General features: G+C 41.8%; 1 protein-coding gene across 2 annotated transcripts in view; it reads right to left on the bottom strand.

The window, feature by feature from the left end:
- The window catches only part of numbl (NUMB like endocytic adaptor protein), a 66,191-nt gene that overhangs the window by 27,051 nt on the left and 19,535 nt on the right, over nt 1–19,605 (bottom strand). The window contains exon 1 of one of the 2 annotated variants that reach the window (XM_085131550.1): nt 7,526–9,478. The exons of the other annotated variant lie outside the window; for it this stretch is intronic. Within the exon in view, the coding sequence (XP_084987676.1) occupies nt 7,526–7,566 (41 nt within the window). The 5' untranslated portion in view covers nt 7,567–9,478. Of the gene's footprint in view, nt 1–7,525; nt 9,479–19,605 lie in introns of those variants that run through there. 2 annotated transcript variants of the gene reach the window in all.

A 19,605-nucleotide genomic window follows, 5' to 3' on the forward strand; every position in this document is an offset into this window, starting at 1 on the left:
AACAATGAGGTGGAGTTGCTGTTGCGAGCAACACAAAAGCACAAAGTCGCAAAAGCGAGTGAGAATTAAAGAATTTGAAGAAAAGCTATCTGAAGCATGTACAGACTGATATTAATCTTTAATAGGGCTATCAAAATGAACGCAAACAAAACAACTGCTGCATAATGCCCTCCGCTTTTTTTAATTGGTCACATGACTGCATCGTATGACTAACATGCGTCATCGTTTTTGAAAGTCTCCGTTTTCGCTGTCCACACTGCGACGCAAAAGCAGTGAGTATGCGTTTTCGAGAGCATTTTGAAAACGCTGCGTTTTCCTTCGGGGAAAACGCCGTCTCCGTGTGGACGGGAGGCCAAAACGGAGAGAAAACGCATTTGACAGATGACCTCATGAACTTCATCATGTCAACTTGTGCTAGTTTTCTTTGATACAACACGGCTTCCACTTCAGTGAATTATGATCCTATTAGGGGTAAAACTGATGATAAAGCAGGTTATCAAAGTTTCATTAAGAAAGACACAGACAGGAAAAAAAAGTGTGATATTGAAGGCTTCAAAACAGTAGTCCTCAAACCAATGTGTGACATCACATTAGCTACATCAATCATACACAGTCTACCTGCACACAGGTGCCACAGCTGAAAGTAAATTTCCTTTGGCCAGATTCTACGTTTGATACGTAGAATCTGGCCAAAGGAAATTTACTTTATCAATATACATTCAGTTTATAACGAGCACATTTTCCTTAAAGATCAAGGATTTAAATAAATTAAGCTTTGCTTTGCAAGGAATCAAAAATCTACATGGAATTAAAATCTGCATTTTGGGCAGAAAGTTTTTTTAATGTATAATATAATGTTGCTAGAAGGAATGTGAAAAAATATGACCATTTGTTGCTTTTATAAATCTGATATCAGTGTAGCTCAATTCACAGGTTATTGCCCATAAAATAAGAATGTGAACGTTGTCACTGAGCACAGTTTCGATGAAGATCCATTAGGTGATCATGGTCTGCAAGTCTCACTAAAATCTGACCAATACTCTAGGAGGAGTAGCAATTCTTATGAATTGCAGACAGACAGACTAACGCCTGACGGGTGAGCTGTCCTTCAGACAGTGAGCTAAAGATGCTAATCAATACTACCATCAAAAATGAGGCCCCCCCACTGTAAGTCCACTGTGAACCAAGTTAATGATGACAATCTGCAGGGCTGGGCTTTATGAGGAAAATCTACTATCACAATATTTTTTTGGCTATATCATGATACACTACATATATCACGATATGTTTCAATAACCTCTGAAAACAAATGTTATTTTCAACCATATAGTGTCTAAAATGGCACTGGTATACTCATTCAAATCAACCATTCAATGTTTTCTAAAGGAATTGAAATGTTTTATTTTAACCATTTTTCACCAGTACTGTCACAATAAGTCTCTCTCTGTAGTCAACATTAGACCTGTAACAAACAAAAGATCATAGCAACAAAAAATATGAGCTATAATTCATGACAAAAACTAAAACAACTGAAATTTTAAAAGTGCTGTTTTGACTTTAAATAAGTCTTAATTTTGCAGAGGAATATTTTTGCGGTCCTGCTACCTTTTGTGGCAACAGTTTTATGGCATGTTTTGCTTCCGCATTTTGTTCAACATCTACACTCGTCTGAAACTTCCAACTCTTGCCTGTTTTCCCATTTGTAGTATATAAATACGCATGCTCAGCGCAGTGCTCCAAACAGAAAAAATTCCAATTGGGAGGGGGCTATTAATGATGCATTCACATGCTGTGGGAGAAAAAAAAATCTCACAGTGAATTGCATGCTTAACAGCTTAATATTTCCCTGACAATTAATACCTGATGGTTATGATAAAGCCATTTTAACAACATGGAAAATCTCGGGAGGCATAGAGTATATTCGATATATCGCCCACCCCTACTTCGAGTGAAATTTCTGTGAGAACTATGAAAAGGAATAGAAGCAGGAAGCAGCATTCCAGAGTTTTCTCTGATAAGGTAAAACACATTTTACTATCCCCATTTTATAAGTACTGTGGTGTTGTAATTAGTGGTTATCATACCACTAATGAGTTCTAAGAAAGTAAAAAGTACAACAGCTAACAGGTGTTACACCAAGTAGCATTAGCTAAATTTAGCTAGTTAGCTTGAATTCTATGCTAACGCTATTTTACACTTGCACGCCTTTTTTAAATATATATATATATATATATATATATATATATATATATCCATCCATCCATCCATTCGCTTCAGCTTATCCTTTTCAGGGTCGCGGGGGGCGCTGGAGCCTATCCCAGCTGTCATAGGGCGAGAGGCAGGGTACACCCTGGACAGGTCGCCAGTCTGTCGCAGGGCCAACACACAGGGACAGACAACCATTCGCACTCACATTCATTCGCACATTCACACCTAGTGACAATTTGGGTTATCCAATTAACCTATCCCCACAAGCTGCATGTCTTTGGACGGTGGGAGGAAGCCGGAGTACCCGGAGGGAACCCATGCAAACACGGGGAGAACATGCAAACTCCACACAGAAAGACCCCAGCCTGATGTTGGAATTGAACTCTAACCACCGTGCCACCCATATATATATATATATATATATATATATATATATATATATATATATATATATATATATATATACACACAGTGGGGCAAAAAAGTATTTAGTCAGCCACCGATTGTGCAAGTTCCCCCACTTAAAATGATGACAGAGGTCAGTAATTTGCACCAGAGGTACACTTCAACTGTGAGAGACAGAATGTGAAAAAAAAATCCATGAATTCACATGGTAGGATTTGTAAAGAATTTATTCGTAAACCAGGGTGGAAAATAAGTATTTGGTCAATAACAAAAATACAACTCAATACTTTGTAACATAACCTTTGTTGGCAATAACAGAGGTCAAACGTTTACTATAGGTCTTTACCAGGTTTGCACACACAGTAGCTGGTATTTTGGCCCATTCCTCCATGCAGATCTTCTCAAGAGCAGTGATGTTTTGGGGCTGTCGCCGAGCAACACGGACTTTCAACTCCCGCCACAGATTTTCTATGGGGTTGAGGTCTGGAGACTGGCTAGGCCACTCCAGGACTTTCAAATGCTTCTTACGGAGCCACTCCTTTGTTGCCCGGGCGGTGTGTTTTGGATCATTGTCATGTTGGAAGACCCAGCCTCGTTTCATCTTCAAAGTTCTCACTGATGGAAGGAGGTTTTGGCTCAAAATCTCACGATACTTGGCCCCATTCATTCTGTCCTTAACACGGATCAGTCGTCCTGTCCCCTTGGCAGAAAAACAGCCCCATAGCATGATGTTTCCACCCCCATGCTTCACAGTAGGTATGGTGTTCTTGGGATGCAACTCAGTATTCTTCTTCCTCCAAACACGACGAGTTGAGTTTATACCAAAAAGTTCTACTTTGGTTTCATCTGACCACATGACATTCTCCCAATCCTCTGCTGTATCATCCATGTGCTCTCTGGCAAACTTCAGACGGGCCTGGACATGCACTGGCTTCAGCAGCGGAACACGTCTGGCACTGCGGGATTTGATTCCCTGCCGTTGTAGTGTGTTACTGATGGTGACCTTTGTTACTTTGGTCCCAGCTCTCTGCAGGTCATTCACCAGGTCCCCCCGTGTGGTTCTGGGATCTTTGCTCACCGTTCTCATGATCATTTTGACCCCACGGGATGAGATCTTGCGTGGAGCCCCAGATCGAGGGAGATTATCAGTGGTCTTGTATGTCTTCCATTTTCTGATGATTGCTCCCACAGTTGATTTTTTTCACACCAAGCTGCTTGCCTATTGTAGATTCACTCTTCCCAGTCTGGTGCAGGTCTACAATTCTTTTCCTGGTGTCCTTCGAAAGCTCTTTGGTCTTGGCCATGGCGGAGTTTGGAGTCTGACTAGTTGAGGCTGTGGACAGGTGTCTTTTATACAGATGATGAGGTCAAACAGGTGCCATTCATACAGGTAACGAGTGGGGGACAGAAAAGCTTCTTACAGAAGACGTTACAGGTCTGTGAGAGCCAGGGATTTTCCTTGTTTGAGGTGACCAAATACTTATTTTCCACCCTGGTTTACGAATAAATTCTTTACAAATCCTACCATGTGAATTCATGGATTTTTTTTTCACATTCTGTCTCTCACAGTTGAAGTGTACCTCTGGTGCAAATTACTGACCTCTGTCATCATTTTAAGTGGGGGAACTTGCACAATCGGTGGCTGACTAAATACTTTTTTGCCCCACTGTATGTATATATATATATATATATATATATATATATATATATATATATATATATATATATATATATTTACATTTGTTAAATAGATTTAGTAATTGGACATTATTGAAACCCTTTAAACAAATGTGTTACAAAGATTTCATGATGCATGATATGTAACAGCACTGCCAAAATAATGGTAACATATACTATTTTGTGTTATGCTAACAATTTAAATATGCACTACTCTTAAGGGAAGTTCCTTACCCCCAGTTTACATATTACTACTACTCATAACCACAAGCAAACACAAAAATGCATAATTTCCTTGGGGATTAATAAAGTATTCTGATTCTGATTTTGAAAACACAGTTTTCAAATGTACATGCCATTTTTCTTCTGTTCCCAGTTCGCCTATTCAAGCTAAAAATCTAATAAGTCTGAGATCAGATAAAGTCAGTGGAAGAAAATGTAATCTTCCCCTGAAAGAAAAACAAATTTCATTGCCGCTATATAATAAAGCACGAACAAAAGTGGGGGAACAATCGATGTCGTGGGTGAGGAGGTCAGAAAAAAAAACCATCCTGAAATTAAAATTATGTGCTTCCCACTGCTTTCTGCAAATAGGGTTGAACTGGGGAACTTTAAATTACATTCTGTTACCTTTGCAGAGGGAGTGCGAAGCCGTACAGAAGCACGTGCGTGTACATTCAGGCACGCACATACACATACACCTCCTCATCACCAGGAGACGCACACGCAGCTCCCACACCTATTATCCTCTTCCTCCAGGCTAATCACAAAGCTGTGTCCCTGCCCCTCCTGTTTCTGTTTCAATTCCCACCCAAGTTAAGCCTGGAGAGAGGACTATCTATATCAGTGTTGGCGTGTGTGTTTGTACAAGGCGACTTGCCTCCTCTCCCCTTTTTTTGTACCAGTACCCTTCTGTGTATACTTGAATCTTGTCATACCTGTGTGTGTGTGTGTGTGTGTGTGTGTGTGTGTGTGTGTATGTGTGTGTATGTCTGAATGGGTTCCAAGGCACAAAAGAGAGGCAGATTAACATAACAATATCCAAATCCCCTTCTGCCCTTGGAACAGCAGGCAAAGAAACCAGGCTATGTGTATTTGTTCCTGTCTGCGTGCTTCTATATGACCTTATATGAGTGCATCTTTGTGCGTCTCCATCTGTACCAAAAGCGTGGTCACGATTGTGTGCCTGGGGTGTGTCTGTAACAGTAACAGAAAAAGTATGTGTGTGTGTGTGTGTGTGTGTGTATGCTAATCTAAACTCAGCGCACCCAGGCGTGAAGTGGAGCAGTCTAGTCAATATGCTCCAGTATCATATTGTCATGCTGTGTTTCCACTTTGTATTCCCTGCTATCAGTTCAGGCCAGAGCCACAGGTCAGCTTATCGGTTGTACTACACTTGTGATGTGACAGCAAAGTGCGCGGCCCACTTTCATCTCTAGGGTCAGCGAATAAATTTACAAACCAAGGAAATCGTAGAATAACCAGCAGATACTGCAGGCAGGAGACATATTGCATACAAATCTGCGACTCGATGAAAGTCTTTGACCTAATGCTGTGTTTTAAATAGCATGCTTCTACACTACTTACACTCGATGTTTTGAGTCCATAAGTGTTTTCCCAGCACATGAAGTGCTCTGCAAGTACCAGGGATCAGTCATGTTGCCGATGCTAGCTCGCTAGCTAGGAATGGCAGATTCTTTTCAGGTACTGCAGCTAAAACCACACACCCAAAGGACTGTTTATTGTCTTCCCACTAAGGAAGAGTAAGTATTAGTTTAGTTGCTCCCAGGGGCTTCGGCAAATTGCACGCAAGATGTTAAACCCAAAGTCCACAAGTTTTCCTACCGTCTTAAATTCACATACGACACAAGTTAATGTTTAGTGTTCACAGTGCAGTGACAGATTTTGTGAACCAAAAAATTTCACACAACTGGAAATCAGTCAAATACTAGCGAGCCAAATAACTTTTGCAAGAACTGCTGCAGTAATGTCTCAGGGTCTTACCAGCTCCACCCTTGTGCTTGAATTGTGCAGAATATACGTCAGACTCCTGTGTCAGTTAACAATGCCAAATGACCTGGCGTGGCTCTGGCTGCATTCACACACTCTGAACTCTCGCAGTCAAACAAAGCAGAATTAACCTTATAGTCTTTGAGTTTTAACCTGTGTCTAATAAACACTGCGGCATCTGTGAAGCATTCACATTCACGTCTGTTATTTCTTTCTTTCTTTTTAACCCTGTCATCCTCTCCATATTTTCTCCTCTCCTGCTTCTTCCAAAGAAAAAGGGAGCAAATGTACATTTTCTCCAGAATGATTCTGCTTTGCCTCAGCTTCTTCCTCACATCCACTCCCTGCTCTTTTCTTTGTTATCACTCCTGAGTTTCACTTTCACACCCATCCTCTTGTTATTACCCTCACGTTGAGTGTCTCACCTCAATTTGTCCTCATTTCACTCATCACACAGGTCTTTGTCACTTGCAGCATTCTCACTCTTATGCCTTGTTCTCAACACTCATGAGAGCTGGCCTCACAATTATCTAATCATGAGGACAGGGAGAGAATGGGAGTGAGAAACTGAGAAGAGGCGCTGAATTTGGGAGGGAATTTAACACAAATCTTGCTCTGGGCAAAGGGTATATGGCAGGTGTCCATGCATGAACATCTGAGCATGCTCAGATCTATATGTACACAGAAATTATGTGCCGGCACTAACGCTGTGCAAATAAAAATGAAATGTTGGGCGTTTCTATCAATTTAGCAGGTTTAATCTCTTCCATATGGGCATGGGGGCTAATGCATCTGCTAAGGCTATTAGCCGCTATGAGCCCTGTGGATGCAGGGTAGACTAGACCTATTATCGGTTTGGCAGTGACGGAAAACACAACCATAGCCAAAAAACCCAACAACAACAGCAAACACAGTTGTCTCTGCTGTGAAAAAACACACAGATCCTTTGCTGACCTCTACAGAGCTGGGTCAGGGTCAAGCTGATGAACAGAAAACAAGGTGAGGCTGAGGAAAAACAGTCCAAGGTGCTGATTGCTACAGTAACAGCTGACCCAGTTAGAATCCAGAATGTACCCAGATATACGATTACACACATATGCAGGAAAAATAATGTGAAACGTATTCACAGATACCCTGCAAAGCAAAAACGCACATGTACGCTGAATACCATCAATCAGCTCCTTCCCGAGGTTGGACCACATCCCCTACACTGTATCTGACTCACCTGAGTTCAATGGCCTCCCCCATCTCGCCCCAGGAACTCATTTCAAACAACAGCAAGTGAGAGAAGATGCAGAGGGATGGCAAGCTGAGAGAAAGACGTCCCTCACACTGGCAGCAACAAGGAAAACATGAGAGGACGAGAGGAGCTAGAGAGCATGTGATGATATTGCGCTCAGAGTGAGGGACAGAGTGGAGGCGAGTGCGCAGTGAGGGGAGTGAGAGAGAGAGAGACAGAGAACCACACCTCTTCTTAAGGGATTAACTTGGAGAAAAAAAGCGGCAACACATTCTCACACTCGTGTGCCGCCGTGCACCCAAACACCAATCAAACTACCCACGACCTACGGTGCGGATGAGCGTCTGGCATACAGACGCAGACAAATAAATACAGCACGCACACACGTATGCTCACAGCTGCTCTAAAAATAAAGACAAATCAATGTTTGATGCTCCAAATCCTGAGAGTGAGGAAAGAAGAGAGTGGGAGGATGGAAAGAGAGGGAGAGGAATGAGAAAAAGGAAAAGGGAGGGGTGATTAAGCGAGACATGGCGGGTGGTGACACAGTTTTCTTTGCTCTCCATCTGCTCTGGGCGCACTGGTCAAGAGTGCACTGGGGGAGAGGGCGAGAACTGGGGCTGGAGCCTGGGGACAAGACACTGGAGCTGGATCAGGAGAGGGTGTGCGCACTGGAACCCAGCCTGATAGTATGCTTCCACAGGGGTCTTTATTGGACACGTGTTTTTCCAACACTGGATGCTGAAGGGTATAGGCTACAGCTGTACAACAGGCAGGATACCCATCAGATGATTAGGGATAGCCTCAACTCCCTTTGCAAAGTGATGAAACGCACAAGCCACTCCCCAACACACGTTTACTGGCAAAGCCGGAGAAACGTGGATCAGGAAACACTGATGTGTTTCTGTTTTGAATGTTAAGACGGTGTGTTTCAGTGAGAACTGGTCCATACTGCAATTCATTTTAGAAGCACTGTTACAGTTCTGACACAAGGTTTGGCATTTTTGGGAGGTTTGTGGGTCATGTGAAGCCAGAGTATATGCTGTTAAGGTCACCTTTATATAGAACTGTGCATCAAATTTAGAGCAGTCAGTTACACAGAGTGACTCTTAAAGAGTACCATAATCGAAGCTTATTATATGCACACTTACATTGGACTTAGAAAGTTTAGTTAATCAGGATAAAAATGTACACATTTTCACGGTGATGCAAGAGAAGAAAGGTTTACTAATGTATTGGTTTTAGTGTTTAAAACAACATTTTAAAAAAAGACTGGGAGGAGTTCTAACTCAAGCCACAATATATGAAGCTTGCAAAAACTCACTAACATTAGTGGGCAATTTCATAGCAAATATTTGTTTGCGTATTGAAATGAACTGACTGCACACGAGTTAAACAAAACAACACCAGTAAAATTAACAACACACATGAGCTGTATATATATTTGTTTTTGCACTCATCCTATGTTTGCCACATTTGGCCCATAGTGTTCAAAGCTAAAGCACAAAATAGGTGCTTTGTCAACTTGCAAATGCTTTATTATGTTGTTAGTTTCAAGATGAAGGATCACGCCATATGCTGTATTTAAAGGAAATACACACCGGCATACTTTCCTGGGGCCAGAAGGGGTTAAGTCCTGCTTTATTGATGCAATAAAACGGTTATAAACAATCTATGGGAAAATTACCATACTTTTTTCCCTTTAGTAAACAGCTTCCTAATGAGGTTGTAGTCTTAATCACAAGTTTAAAGTTTTCTTCAAGACAACATAATGTTTGCATTAAAATACGTAAACTATGTTTCTATTTAGAGTAAAAAGAGATTATAATGAAGCAGAGTATGCTTAAGGGTGAAGGTCAAAATGCTTCCAGCGTGCCACAAAATAGTACTCTACAAACTTATGATTGACAACACAACAGCAATGTCAATCTTTAATATACAGTGGGGCAAAAAAGTATTTAGTCAGCCACCGATTGTGCAAGTTCCCCCACTTAAAATGATGACAGAGGTCAGTAATTTGCACCAGAGGTACACTTCAACTGTGAGAGACAGAATGTGAAAAAAAAATCCATGAATTCACATGGTAGGATTTGTAAAGAATTTATTCGTAAACCAGGGTGGAAAATAAGTATTTGGTCACCTCAAACAAGGAAAATCCCTGGCTCTCACAGACCTGTAACGTCTTCTGTAAGAAGCTTTTCTGTCCCCCACTCGTTACCTGTATGAATGGCACCTGTTTGACCTCATCATCTGTATAAAAGACACCTGTCCACAGCCTCAACCAGTCAGACTCCAAACTCCGCCATGGCCAAGACCAAAGAGCTTTCGAAGGACACCAGGAAAAGAATTGTAGACCTGCACCAGACTGGGAAGAGTGAATCTACAATAGGCAAGCAGCTTGGTGTGAAAAAATCAACTGTGGGAGCAATCATCAGAAAATGGAAGACGTACAAGACCACTGATAATCTCCCTCGATCTGGGGCTCCACGCAAGATCTCATCCCGTGGGGTCAAAATGATCATGAGAACGGTGAGCAAAGATCCCAGAACCACACGGGGGGACCTGGTGAATGACCTGCAGAGAGCTGGGACCAAAGTAACAAAGGTCACCATCAGTAACACACTACAACGGCAGGGAATCAAATCCCGCAGTGCCAGACGTGTTCCGCTGCTGAAGCCAGTGCATGTCCAGGCCCGTCTGAAGTTTGCCAGAGAGCACATGGATGATACAGCAGAGGATTGGGAGAATGTCATGTGGTCAGATGAAACCAAAGTAGAACCTTTTGGTATAAACTCAACTCGTCGTGTTTGGAGGAAGAAGAATACTGAGTTGCATCCCAAGAACACCATACCTACTGTGAAGCATGGGGGTGGAAACATCATGCTATGGGGCTGTTTTTCTGCCAAGGGGACAGGACGACTGATCCGTGTTAAGGACAGAATGAATGGGGCCAAGTATCGTGAGATTTTGAGCCAAAACCTCCTTCCATCAGTGAGAACTTTGAAGATGAAACGAGGCTGGGTCTTCCAACATGACAATGATCCAAAACACACCGCCCGGGCAACAAAGGAGTGGCTCCGTAAGAAGCATTTGAAAGTCCTGGAGTGGCCTAGCCAGTCTCCAGACCTCAACCCCATAGAAAATCTGTGGCGGGAGTTGAAAGTCCGTGTTGCTCGGCGACAGCCCCAAAACATCACTGCTCTTGAGAAGATCTGCATGGAGGAATGGGCCAAAATACCAGCTACTGTGTGTGCAAACCTGGTAAAGACCTATAGTAAACGTTTGACCTCTGTTATTGCCAACAAAGGTTATGTTACAAAGTATTGAGTTGTATTTTTGTTATTGACCAAATACTTATTTTCCACCCTGATTTACGAATAAATTCTTTACAAATCCTACCATGTGATTCATGGATTTTTTTTTCACATTCTGTCTCTCACAGTTGAAGTGTACCTCTGGTGCAAATTACTGACCTCTGTCATCATTTTAAGTGGGGGAACTTGCACAATCGGTGGCTGACTAAATACTTTTTTGCCCCACTGTATAGTAAATATTCTGTACATTCTTCTTCTACTTTCAGCTATTTCAAAGAAACTCAACCACTTACAGTTTTCTTAGTGAGTCTGGTGCTGCTAGAACTTCTGGTCTATATCAAAGATGAAGAGTTTTCCACAGAGGTCTGGTATCAATTTCTTTCTAACCCAAAGTTTTTTTGATGACTTAAGAAACGTTATCAAAGTTAATCCAATTTCTTCTCCATCCCGAGTCACTCATGACTTTATACAATATTTTTCCTCATATGACGTCCCCAAAGGTAAACAGACTCCCATGCGTGAAACTGGTGGAGCTCCTCTTTAATGAAGGACAGATGTTAGAGGTTGGACCAGGTTACGGTTGCAATGACGAAAAGGTTTGCTTGTTCAGTGTACTGAAAAAAGATGTTTGCAACATCAGCGAGCCAGCCAATATCTGTGGCAGTTAGACTATATATTGAACACCACATTTCAGCTGTTTGCCACACAATGGTTTCTATGAAGGATCACATTACTGATGCTGAAATAACTTTCCAAATCAGTAAATCCCCGATCATAATTCTATAATGCTGTGCAGACTTTTGCCTGCTGATAAGCTCTCAAACTTGTGAATCATTATCTCAAACCAAATGCCGGGGATATTATTTGTTAATCACCTTTTTTTTTAACCAACACACGCCTTACAACGCAGTGCTTTGCAGCAGGGCTGTTTTCATTTTGCATAGCTACTAAAACTGGGGATACAGAAGAGCAAGGGCTGGGTGACTTACAGAGTTAGGCTGAATGTCATACACTAAATGAAGATGACTGTTGGGTCTGTGGGAAACAAAGGCAGCAGTGCATAGATAGAGAGGTACAGCTACTGTAAGAGGACTGACAGAAGTTTGGGGATTAGACAATAAATAAATAATAAATTTAATATGTTGGGCGGCGAGGGGTGGGGTCATTGAGTCAAACAGGACTGTCAGACTGTGTAGTATGAATGTACACTGTGGACTATGACGGTCTTGTCAGTCACAGATGATTTGCTTCTTCTTAGCCACCTGGGTGAGGTTAATGTCTTCTAGCCTACACCCAGAAATTTAGAGGCTACAAGACAACAGTATGCTCAACTGTATCAGAGGTTTAGCGCTGTTTCCAAGTGGATAAAACCAATTATCTGTCAGGAAGCTGAATCTGATCACAAGGATTTGAGATGCCTTCTAATATAAGTCAAGGTGTGACTTGCAACTGGAGCCAGACTTTTAAGTCTTTATTTTAGGCTGTAGTTGTAGCCTGAGGCTAGTCTCTCTCTTCTCTCTCTTTTCATACATTCCCAGGCTTCCATGATGCCAGATCATCCTCTAAGCTGTTTACCCTCCAACACCGAGAGCCAGAGATCAGCGATAGATGAGACAGAAGGATCAAAACGCTCCGTTTGTGCTCTGGTGTTACACGTGTCTGTTTTAGATACAGCACTCTGGGCATTTATGGCTCCCAGCTTGGAACAATCAACACCGTCACCTTTCATGCTGTATCTTACATTAGGTTCCTTCACACGGACTTTTATTTCCGTATTTTTCTATTCATCTGAAAGACCAACACCATCCAGTCATTTTAGCTGTGGGCAAAGCCTTTGCCTTGTTTTCAAAACCTTTCCAGCTCACACACCGCTAAAACAGTTTCTATGCCATAGCTCAAACCATTCATTGACCCCCTTGAGCTCTATAGATGGAGGCACCGTCATCCTACAGGAGACCACTTCCATCACGACAACAGACAATTCAGTTCAATTTTATTTAATATTATTTATACAGCACCAACTCACAACTCAGTCGCCTCAAGACGCTTTATATTTTAAGCTAAAGATGCTACAATATTAAAGAGAATCCCCAACGATCAAACGAGCAAGCATTTTGAGCAACACTTGGTGACTGGGGAAAGGAAAAACTCCCTTTTAACAGGAAGAAACCTCGAGCAGAGCCAGGCTCGGGGAGGCACAGCCATCAGACACAATCAGTTGGGGATGAACAGAGGAAGACGGGACAAAAATCACACTGTAGTCGACAGCTAACACGTTCAGGCTTTCCTTGAATTTATCACCCACTTTTATAATATACATGACATGATGTACATTCACATCCCTGTTTTTGTGTGCTAATGCTTTGGCAGCATACAGCACATAAAATATCCACAAATAATAAATCCACTTTGAGCTGAAAACAATTACAGTGAAATGGTGACAGGCCTAACAACACTGTGATTCTTCCTTAAATGCTCCCATGGGTAAACTTGTCTTACTGTTCTTTCATTAGACAAGACCGCAAGCAAATGTGTAAATATGCTATGCAGCTGAAGCAAAGATCAGCAAAGCTCCATAAACAATCGCATCTAATCCACTAATCTCATTCAACACAAGCAGCATGCAACACATACAACTGTTACCGCTTTACCCACTGTCTTATGATGTCACATTTTGTGCTAATAAAAAAACCCTCACATTTAGATAAGGATTAATTACAGACCTGGGAAAAAACAAAGACAACAAAAGGTTTCAAGTAGCCTTGAAATTTCTAACACTTCTTCCAAAAACTGTTACCACTAATACGGCTTAACCTGAAAAAGGCCAATATTTGAATTTCATATCATATTATAAAGGCATGCAAATTCAACACGTTGTTGTTGCAAGATAAGCTGCTTGCCTTGTTAAAAAAAGGTGCACAGCAAAAACTGTGACATTTAGAAAAAGAAACAAAATGCCACAGGCAATCATTTTGTTTATCTACACTGTCATATTAAATTCTCCTCCAGCAATTATTTGATGACAGAAAAAAAAAAACGGACGCGACTACACCTGTTAAAGGTGATGCAATGCAGGCTTACTATGAACAACGGCGGTAAGGTTAAGATCTCTCTCGCTGTTTAATTTTGATCTCTTCCCGACATTTTTTATTCTATTGTCTTGATCACTATTAACTCGCCGCCCTCCTCTCATTTCTCTTTCATTCCTTCAGGAGAAAGCTGCAGAGCTGGAGAGAAGAGGAGGGTGAGAAAAGAAAAGGATCTAAAAATATGTGGCGATGAAGACAAAGCCACAGAAGACAAAAGAGTGAGAAAGGTGTGCTACATAATATATCTATAATATTCTAACTCTAGTGCTCTACTGTATCGCACTGTATGCTTCTTCATCTGTCTCAGATTGTATATCTGTCTACGGGGCAGACCTAACTAGCATAAGCTTATTATAACTGCTGTGTAGTTATGAAACAAGATGAGCTCACCAGCCAGGTGGGTAACACACACACACACTTCCTCATCACAATAAGTAAGCCCTCTGGCACATGTTACAATCAAGTTGTTCCACCAGAAACATGATCGTGTGTGTGTGTGTAATGCTGTGTGAGTGTCTGCAAAGATGTTGAATTTAAGACTGTGTGGTTTTATAGCCGTTATGCCTTAGTGGTTCCATAATAGTCTGTTATTTTAACCGACACTGACTGAATGTAATTTAGGCTCCTTCTGTCACACAGACATAACCACAACTGACAATCGGTCAGGTTACAAATAGTCAATTATCTAACTCTTTGTTCAAATAAGCACTCTTCCAGTGTTGCAGGGATCTTAAGCACAGGCCGGCGCACAGTAACTGTGAACCCTTACTGGTATCTGAAATGTGACTCAAACAAATCAAGTGTGATTAGTGGGCAAGTCATTCATTTTCCTTAAAGCTGTTTTATGTTTTAGTATGAGTCACTGCACTGACATCAAATTGGGTCAGTCTGAACTCACAATGTCAGGATTCTGGCTCTGCTGCACAGAGGAAGCCATTTTTCCCACACACTCCTTCAATACTATTAAACGTAACATGGATAATAAGACAGATAGACAAGAGATCAATATCATACAATTAATAAACAATCTTTATGGAGTGTAAGCAAGTGGATCTCAAACTTTGGGGCTGGCCCCATTAAGGAAACAGAGTCACAGCCAATGGGGTGAAGATTAAGGCCGCAGTGACACAAGCATAGAGACCAGTCAGCGACCCCCTGGCAACCTCCAGTCGTAAGGGGAAAAATGTGTTTTGCTGGGCCAACTGACTGCTGGAGGTAACTGGTTTTTGCTTGGGTGAAATCGGTCGTAAAGAAGGTCCTTCACCAAAAAACGTCCTTGGGATTTATTTCGTGACTAGCAGAGTCATCTATAGTTTGCATGGAAGACGTTGACTTGTCTGCAAACACAGCTTCAGTGATGAAATGTTGGGTGTTGATGGTGAACTTCTTTCAGCTTAAGTGAAGCATACCAGAAAACATTTGAGAACCACTGCTCTAGGCCAAGTGGAAGACATTGAAATCCAGCCACTTTCTATGACGTAATTTCCTTTTAGCATACCACATGCTTTAGGCATGCACCCTGAAGTGTTTGCATTAGTGTGAAGGCATGTGTCTACAAAACATATAAAGACTTGTCTGTAATTCAGCAGTCAAATAACAAAAAGTTGTGAACCCAGCACATGATGATTGATTTTGGCCTCTTTGGGGAGGGCGTGCATCAACTTTTCTATCCAACACTCCTATATCTTCACCTCACAAAGATTCACCTCCCCGACAATCATGAGTAGAAGTATCTGTATACTCTGATCAGCCACAAGATTAAAGCAGCGATTGATAAAAAGGATAACACTGCTCATCTCAGTACAATACCACCTTCTGTTAAAAAAACCTTGGGTCTTGGCACCACCCACCTAAACGCTGCTGCAGACCAAGCATGCCCTCCAATGGCAGTAGCACTTTCCCAACAAAATAGTGCACTACAGGACCACAATAAAGTCCCCATGGTAGGGCTGTGCAATAAATCTAATAGTAATTCTATTTAAATTTTGGTGAGAGCACTAAATTGAGGAGGTCAACTTGCAGGTTGGTGAAACCAACTTCATGATTTCATATAGCATATTGCTAACTTCTACTATGCATCCAGTGTCGAACAGCTTCATCAGCGGTGTTCTGTAAAGAAACAGATGGGTGATCCTTAAGTGGGTCCACTCTTAATGCTACATCTGTCAATTCGAACCACTTCACCTCATCAATATGTCATTTCACCACCTCAGTGACTTCAGCTTAAGCTAACACAAGCGATCATATTGAAGTGTGATAAGAATGCCTAATATATTTCGATTTCAGCTCCATCAAAGAATCCACCAAGACCTCTTTTTTCCACCCCATCAAAATCTGTAATATTGTGCACGGATGGACAGGTCATCCAATATCGACACTTGACAGCCAAATCCAGTGCCTTATCCTGACAGGCTGCTTAAATAGATTTTTACCTCCGGTCAGTACTGCTTTCTCTTTCTTCTCCCACTCCATCCATCTATCTTTTCTCTCCTCAGTGACTCTCCATCATCATATGTCTCCATTATCCCTGACTTATCTTTCTCTACAGACCAACGCGAAGCCTGTAGTTACAGACAAAGCCTCATTGACCAACTGTAACACGATGGAGGAGTGTGTGAGCGCGCCCTTCAAGTGGCTTTGGATGCACATACACACGGCTGATGGGTGTTAACTGATCAGGCCTGGGGCTCGGATACATGATCAATAACTTTCTGTTGTCTAATGTGTGTGTGTGTGTGTGTGTGTGTGTGTGTACATTTGCACATGGGTCAGGTGTTCAAGGCCAACTGCTTGGCATTACCTCTCTCCCTACTCCCAATCAACATGACACCCAAACTCTGTCACGCTACAGTAGACATACACACACACACATACATGCAAGGACCACGTGAAAACCTTGCTGCTCCATGGCAACCAATTCCCATGGCAACCAATGGTATGGGTTTTTTTTTTTCTTCTGTGGGCTAGAAGAGTGAGAGGAGAATGAGGGGAAAAGGAGGGAGTGTGAGGGTGACAGATATTTGGGAGAGAAACTCTGGAAAAGAATAAAAATAGAAAGAAGGAGGAAGTGGAGAAGCAGCATGAACACACACACATACACACACACACAATTTGGCTGTTCTGATGAGGGTGACGAGAGAGAGAGAGAGATACAGACAGTGACAACATTGTGGGTGAAAGGAGACCTCCCTCCTGGCTGATCACAACAAGCGCTTCGTAGCGCGGAGGAGAGATGTGGGGTAGTGTTTTGGGGTGAGAAAGAAACACTGAGATTAAAAATTAACGAAAAAGTCATCACATTTTGTGAAATGGTTCAGCTTAGAAAACTACAGTGTAGATGCTTTATGCACACAGGGTATTAATATATATGCTGGGTAGTTAGGAGAAGAATCCGAGTGCCCGTGGTTAGCATATTTACAGCATATTTACATCTCCAGGTACCCTGTGTAAGTACTCCATAGAAACACTGTAATAGGATTGGAATAACATTTTCAATCCCTTGCCTTGTTGTAAGTGCACTGAACAGCCTTTAGCCTCTATCTTCGCTCACACTCCCTTTTACTGGAGTGTAATTAAAACAGTGATTATGAGACTGCTTCACTTTACGGCCTTGTAAGCTAAAGAAAAAGAGCCTTCTTGCATTTTCAGCTCCTCATTTCCTGTGAAAGGCATATGTAGCTGCTCTTGTAGCTATTTTTATTGACAGAAATACCATTCTTTGAATAGTCACTCTGTAATTTATTAATAAGGTTTGAGGATCAAGGTTCCTTTATTTGTCATTGTACACCACAATATAGAAGGGATTTCATTGTACTAAAAGTTAGAAAGCTTTATCTGTGTTATCCCTCAAAGTTGTTGCAACCTATAGGCTGCATTCTTATTATACAGCCTACAGGTTTTTCAGCAATGCCATCAAAGCAATAACTTTTAGGACATCTTTCTCTTATTTGCTATCATTTACTCATCCATGCACAGGACTTAAATTAAAATCTATTTGCTATAAAATCCACAGAGGAGAGGAGAGGAGTGCAGATCTGGGGTTTTTTGCCTGTGTAACAGCACCCCTGCTGGATGGAAGGCGCATCACTGCTATGCAGACCAGTTGCCTTTGGTCCGGGTTGTGCATTTGTATTTCTGCGTGCATGTGTTTGTGTGGATCATTCCCCAGGCTGCCTTCTATAACCTCTGACCTCCGACCTCCTGTCCAGACAGGAAGCTTCTTTTTTTTTAATCCACTTTGCTGATACATGGAATGCATGTTTCAGTACGTGCACTGAATACTAAATGCGAGCTTCCCCCCCAAGATATGAAGAGCATGTGAACTCGAGTTTTCTTCACAATTCATGTGTTGACTGTGACACAATGCATTCATACATAATGCATGTTTTGCATCTAAAGCAACAACATACGAGGCCTAAAGTCTAAAAATCAATATGGCTTTCAAAGCTTTTAACATCTGCCCCATCGCTCTGCTGCTGCCTGTCTGACAGACCTCTGTCTGTCTCCGCATTCCTAAAGAGGAAGCGTTTGGAGGATGTGCTGATTTAAAAGGCTGGCTTGAAGATACAGCTTCAACAATACAGCTGGCATTTTTTTTTTCTTCAAAGCCCCTTTGAAAATATTTATTTTGCATGACATAGTTATATTTTTTTTTAATGTTACTTGTGTCTTTAAACACATATTAAGAAGGCCCGAGGCTTTCTCTGTATATATATGCATGTATTATCAAGCTGTGTCTTTATCCATCTGTCTGTCAGTCTATCCATTTCCCTGTGTGACACCAACCATCTGTCTGCCTGCCCTCAAATCTGTCCTGCAAGAGCGAGACGCACCAGCATGTTCTGGGCCACAAGGAAACAGTCATGTCCTTTTCTCTTTGGCGACATCGCAACAATCATCCTCCTTACAGCAACATCTGGTGACACAGAAAGTTACTACACAGGAACAAAAAACATCTCGGAGGCAAAACTGTTTCTATTTACAGTAAAAAAGGTAAAAAGAAAGAAAGAAAAAAACTGGGACATGAGAGGAAATTGCAGACGGGCTGTGTTATCTTTGTGGCTGCCTTCACAGAGGTTTGGGAGTTTTGGTTTCTGGAGAAGTGAGACAGAATGACCTTCACGGGGTGGTCATGTCTTATCGACCGGCACTAAAAGCCCAAGCTGGGCGTGCAGCAACACACAGGCAGAGGAAATGAGTTTAGAAAGTCAGGCAGATCATACAGGGGTGGCGCTGCTGCACGCTGCTCGACAGGATAAGCTTCCTGATATCCAGAAGTATTTAAAGTGACGTGTCTCAGAACTCTTTTTTTTTAATCTGACACGCTTACAAGATTTTGCATGGCTATTTACTATTTAATAAAATTAAGAAAATATGCAAAACGTCGCTTTTATTAGACACGCGATGCCCTGCAGCATTCACCAAATACATTGATTCTGTTAAAGGACTGGAGGAGATGAGAAAAGGAAGAAAAAATCAGCAGAAAGGAGATGATAGCAGGGGATTTGGGGATAAAGAAAAGAAGAGTCATGCATGGGAACAAGTCAGGGGAAGTCAATGAAAAACAGGACTAGAAGCAAACAAGAAAGACTGAGGAGGAATAAAGAGGGAAGAAAAGAAGCGTGGATGTGAAAGAAAGCAGGAATTAAGGAGAAATGGGAAA

This window comes from Neolamprologus multifasciatus, chromosome 14, assembly GCF_963576455.1.
Source record: "Neolamprologus multifasciatus chromosome 14, fNeoMul1.2, whole genome shotgun sequence".
Classification (NCBI taxonomy): Eukaryota; Metazoa; Chordata; class Actinopteri; order Cichliformes; family Cichlidae; genus Neolamprologus; species Neolamprologus multifasciatus.